This window comes from Lycium ferocissimum, chromosome 9 (genome assembly GCF_029784015.1).
Source record: "Lycium ferocissimum isolate CSIRO_LF1 chromosome 9, AGI_CSIRO_Lferr_CH_V1, whole genome shotgun sequence".
NCBI lineage: Eukaryota > Viridiplantae > Streptophyta > Magnoliopsida > Solanales > Solanaceae > Lycium > Lycium ferocissimum.
Window position 1 is genome coordinate 41,377,511 of NC_081350.1, and position 5,934 is coordinate 41,383,444.

The 5,934-nt window shown below is 39.1% G+C and overlaps 1 protein-coding gene across 1 annotated transcript in view; it reads right to left on the bottom strand.

The window, feature by feature from the left end:
* The window catches only part of LOC132031921 (putative receptor-like protein 8), a 26,244-nt gene extending 23,457 nt beyond the window's left edge, over positions 1-2,787 (bottom strand). The window contains exon 1 of the mRNA XM_059421784.1: positions 2,697-2,787. Within this exon, the coding sequence (XP_059277767.1) occupies positions 2,697-2,787 (91 nt within the window). The remainder of the gene's footprint in view (positions 1-2,696) is intronic.
* Between the last annotated feature and the right edge of the window lie 3,147 nt (positions 2,788-5,934).

The following is a 5,934-nucleotide window of genomic DNA, read 5'->3' on the forward strand; positions in this document are numbered from 1 at the left end:
CCCCCAAAATCAATCCTAACCCAACAACATAAATATCAAACTATAACATTTATACAACGTTCCTTCACTTTAAACCATTAAAATCCTCCAAAAGCAACTCAATTCAACATATGCAATAATCACATAGAATCAACAATCTTATTATCTCAATATGGTATTTCATACAAGACTTGTTTCACCTTTTGTCCAATTTGTCGTATTACACGATTATCTAGCGAATATAACTTCGGATTAACTTAATTCCATAGTTATAGAGGAAAGATCTTACCTTATTAACTTTCAATTGATCACTGATTGCTTCAAACCCAATATCCTCCCATCTTTCACTTTGCTTCACAATAATCACGATAATATAATGTTGTCTCGAGCTTCCTGAGCCCAGATTACATAACCTCCTTATGATTTCTTGGTTTTAATAATATGGAATGTTGGGAGAGTGGTCCCTTAAGTTTCTAGACCTTTTTGGGTGTAAGAACGAGCTGAAAATGAGTGGGGATTGGTATTTATAGGGTAGAAGGTCGGTTTCCACCGACTTATAATTGCCCTTCGCATTCGCGAGGCCTTGGCTCGCATTCGCGAAGAGGCTTCTAACGGCCAATTTTGGAATATCATAACTTTCTACTCCGATGTGATATCGACGAACGATTTGTTGCATTGGAAACTAGACTCAATGTACTTCAATTTACAAAGGCTATGAATTCCATATCTCCTCATATTCTAGGAGATACACCTCCCTAAAGTTGGACTAAAAATTCTGTCCAAAATTTTGCCAAGTTTTCCCAAATTTTTGACAAACTTAATTCCTTCATTTCAGTTGATCCCGAAAACTTTAGACACTTGTTAGCACTTATTAAAAGTATTCCTTAACCTTATAAGGGTTACGCAGCCTGCGAGCTTGCGCTAGTTTACTTACGAAGCGAACGACACGAAATTTTTTGAGATGTAACACCAACACTCCGCCCCATACAACATAGTTGGTCTAACCCCCACTCTGTAGAACTTACCTTTAAGTTTTGGTGGCACTTTCTTATCACACAAGACTCTGGATGCAAGTTTCCATTTCATCCACCCTGAACTAATACGATGTGTGACATCTTCGTCAATCTCCCTATTTTCTTAGATAATAGACCCAAGATACTTGAAACTCACTCTTTTGAATGACCTAATGATACACTCAGATTACACCTAATAAATGGCGTAACGCGGACGTTGTCAAATATACTCTTGACTAGGTTGGGGTTGAATCCTACAGAGAATAGGGTGTGAAAAGGTTACTAATGTAGTTGCGTACTTTCTCGCGGTCTCGTTACGTATTCCGTTAAGTTTGTAAAAGATATTTGTTTACTAACTATTTTGCTTTTGACTGTAATAGAATTAATTAAAGAAACCAAGGTTGTGTCCCTTTTTAGATGAAGTGTAATGCATGGGTATTGATCTTGATATATTTCTAATGGATTGTTGTAAGAATGCGCATAACCTCTAATTGAATCCCTAATATTTCCCAATAGTTAAGGATTATATCTCTTTATGATTTTCCCAAATATAAAAGAGTTGATATGAAAACAATTAATCTGTGCTAAGTTAATTCCTCTTATTCCTAAGTGAATTTATTTATAAGGTCCAAAACTCAAAATCTTCTTTAAGACAAAATTGCCCCGACGGAACTAAGTATGGAACATACAATTAAGTACGTCCCGTGGAAAATATGTACGAGATGCTTCTTCAGGAATTTGGTCAACAAGTACGAGCTGAATGTACGGGTCGTACTTCAAAGTACGTCTCGTCCTTTTTGCCCGTACCTCATCTTCTAAAACTGGAGCATTCTGCTTCTTCTAAACGAGGTACGCGATTCATGTACAGGACCTACAAATATGTATGGCCCGTACTTCTGCAAAATGTATGGACTTTAGTGAAAATTCCTTGTTTTTGCCTTTTAGTACTCATTTTCCTGAAACACATCAAAACAACACAAAATAGCTAAAAAATAAGTAAAACTTGTAGTCAAAAAGCATCATATGTGCCGTAATTTCACGGCACATCACCTGGGTATCAAGCCTTACCTCCACGCCTACCTCCTACTCTACTTCACTTAACTTGCACTCTAAGTACTCTGTCTTGGTCCTACCAGATGAATTACTTTTGTAGTTGAGCATTCCGGCATGACAGACACGTCTCTTCTCACCCTCAACTCCACCACCCTCTCCCAAACTTTCATAGTATGGCTTAGCAGCTTAATACCCTTATGGTTGTTGCAATTATGGATGTCACCCTTGTTTTTGTACAAAGGGATCATAGTTCCATTCCTCAGGCATTTTCATCGTCCTAAAAATGACATTAAACAACTCAGTCAGCCACTCTATACTCGCCCTGCTCGGGCACTTAAAAATTTCATCGGGATCTCGTCAGGCCCAGTCGCTCTTCCCCCGCGCATCCTACGAATATCCCTCTTGACCTCTTCAACCTTAATACGCCTACAATACCTAAAATCGCGACGCCTCCCGGAGTGCTCCAGCTCCCCCAAAACAATGACTTTATCCCCTTCCTCTTTCAAGAGCATATGGAAAAATGATTGCATTCTCCGTCTAATGAGTGCCTCCTCCACTAGTACGCTACCATCCCCATCCTTGGTACACTTCACTTGATCCAAATCACATGCCCTCCCTCCCTCACCTTGGCTATCCTGTACAACTTCTTACCCTTATCTTTGTCCTCTAATTCTGCATACAAGTGTTCAAAACCTCTCGTTTTTGCTGCTGTAACTGAAAGTTTTGCCTCCTTCCTCGCCATCTTATACCTCTTCCTATTTGATTACTTTTCCTCCTTGTCTATACTCTCCACCAACTTCACATATGCCACCTTCTTTTCTTCTACCTTCCCTTGGACCTCTCCATTCCACCATCAGTCCCCCTCGATGCCCACCAAATCTACCTCTCGAGACCCCTAGCACCTATCTAACTTCTCCCTTAATGCAAATGGCAGTCCTATCCCACATACTATTCGCATCTCCACTACTTCTCCAAGCTCCTATAGCCATCCACTTCTCGCCCATCTCCAGGGAATTATCCATAAAAGTAAAATAGTATCAAATACAATAAAAATAAAATAAGGCCAAGTACCATAACATAGAAAAAAACACTTAAACGAATGGACTTACACTGTCAATAAACTTATGTCTCATAGTAGATTAAAAGAAAAATCAAAAGTGCTAAGAAGAGACAAATGAAATAGAAAAGAAAAATGTTAATAGGTATCACGTAAACGAAAAGACTCTGGATGCTGATAATTTCATCTTTTTGAGTTCCATCACCTGTCTATTTGAGGAAGACAAGTCACGTGTGCACTGCGTTTAAAACGAAATTGATGGTTATTTGCATGTTCAAGAATTGTAATGTCCACTCTTTTACAGAAATTTTAATTGTACACATACAAATTAAGCATAGAGAATAGAATCACACAAAGCAGGCTATGGATAAAACCACAAAAATACTTAAAGCAATGAACTTACATTGATAGTTATAAAAGGAACTCCAAAGTGCAAAGAAGATACAAATTAAATTGAAGAAAAGCGTCGAACTATTAGACCATGCTAAAATCAAGACAGAGACGAGAATTTAGAGAGACAAGAATGATAGGAGAATTCTTTCTGCTTTGTATTCATCATAATGATCTCCTTATATAGATGTGAGGTTCTCTTTATCCTAGTCTAATAAGGTAATCCGATTCTAATAAGACTACAAATCCTATATTTACCATAATTAAAATTGTACCATAAATAGACTAAACTATTAAAATTAGACTAGAATAAGGTCTTCATATATCCGGCCTCAATACCCCTCTCAAGTTGGAGCATGAGGGTCTCGAATGCCCAACTTGCCAAGTAAATATTCATGCTGTGATTTTTCCAAAGCCTTTGTAAACACATTGGCCAACTGCTCACTGGTTGACACATGACTGGGGAATATTGTACCGGATTGGATTGCGTCCCGGACATAGTGACAATTCACTTCAATATGTTTAGTCCGTTCATGAAACACTAAATTTCGGGCAATATACAAAGTCGCTTGACTATCACAGTACATTTTCACTGGAGACTTGTGTTTAATGCCTAAGCTATGCAAAATTCCCTTTAACCATTTCAATTCACATACCGTCATTGCCATTGAATGGTATTCTACCTCCACTGATGACCGAGAGACAGTGTGTTTCTTCTTATTTTTCATGATACGGGTGAATTCTCGAGGGAGATAAACCAACCCATAAGAGATTTTTGAGTCAACGGACATCCGGCCCATTTCAAATCATACTATCCATACAACTGGAGATCACAATCTTTTCTCGTCACAATTCCTTGTCCTGGGTTCTTCTTCAAGTAACGCACTACACGGAGAGCCGCGTTCCAGTGTGCTTCCTTCTGTTGCTACATGAATTGGGACAAATCATGCACACAATATGACAACTCGGGTTGCGTAAAGTTGAGGTATATCAATCATCCGACCAAATGCCAGTATGGTTTCGGATCATCTAAATTGGCTCCTCCGGCCAATGCCAAACCATGATTCTGTTCTATGAGAGTATTGATTGGTTTAGCTCCTAATAATCCGGACTTAGAGATTATATCCAGTGCATATTTTTGTAGACGGAGAAATAACGATTGGTCCACGCAACTTCAACTCTAGAAAATACTTTACATGGCCTAAATCCTTTATGTGAAAATAGGTGCGGAGATTGTCTTTGAATCGTTCAATGGGACTATGGTCATTTTCGAAGATAGTCAAGTCATCCACATAGACTAAGACATTGATCTACATATCTCCTCGGTACATAGTGAATAGAGAATAGAGAACAATCAGAGTACGACTGTTTGAACCCATATTTCATTAAAGCACTTCACAATTTCGTAAACCAACACCTTGGAGCTTTCTTTAAACCATACAAAGATTTTCAGAGTCGACATACTTGCCCCAAATTAGGAACACAGAATCCTGGCGGCAATTTCATATAAGCTTCCTTTGTAAGCTTGCCGTGTAAGAAAGCATTGTGCACATCTATCTAATGCAACTCCTAATTTCGTGCAGCCATAATAGCTAGGAAGGTCCGAATAGTTACCACCTTAGCAATCGGAGCAAAAGTTTCATTGTAGTCGATTCCTTCCTCCTGTTTATTTCCGAAGCTGACCAAACGAGCTTCATATCGCTCGATTGTGCCGTCAAAATTGTACTTGATTTTATGCACCTATCTATATCCGATACGCTCTTATCCAGGTGCAGTTTCTAGTGTCCATGTTCCATTACCCCCTAATGTGAATCTCTTCTTTGCGTGGCTATTTTTCGATATTTCTTTTTCATTACCTCCAGAAGGTTTTTTGGTTGTTATTTTGGTAATTGATGCAAGAAATGGTGTTGTGAGGAAAAATTATCACATGATATATAATTAGCTAAAGGATAAGGTGCGCTGAGGATTGTTGAGGATCGAGCCAACGAGTCGATGGATTTTGTTTACGGAAAGGTTCAGGGACTTATTCCCGTAGCCGGATCGATTCATGCTTCTGAAATTTACCCCAACCCAATTGTTCCTCCGGTGGCATTTCGTTGGCCCGGATACCTTCCATCTATACGTTCTCCATGTTTTCTCTATTTGGATCGGCATCTGTCCGGTCCAATTCTGGATGATCCGTAGGTTCGATATCTGGTGTCCGTACTTCTTCCAAGTTTCATTCATACCTACATTATCAATTTGGTCTTCGTGAAATCTTGTTGGTTCCTTTCTTCTCCGTTTCGTCCGGGATCACTTCTATGTTGTCGACTAAGTTACTCGATCTACTAGAAAAGGTGAATTTAGTCTCGTGAGGTTCACATCTCCCAGACTAAATATTTATCATTCTCTAAGCCCGGGAAACTCCCCCCCTTTCCTCGGGATCCGAAACACGGCCCAAAA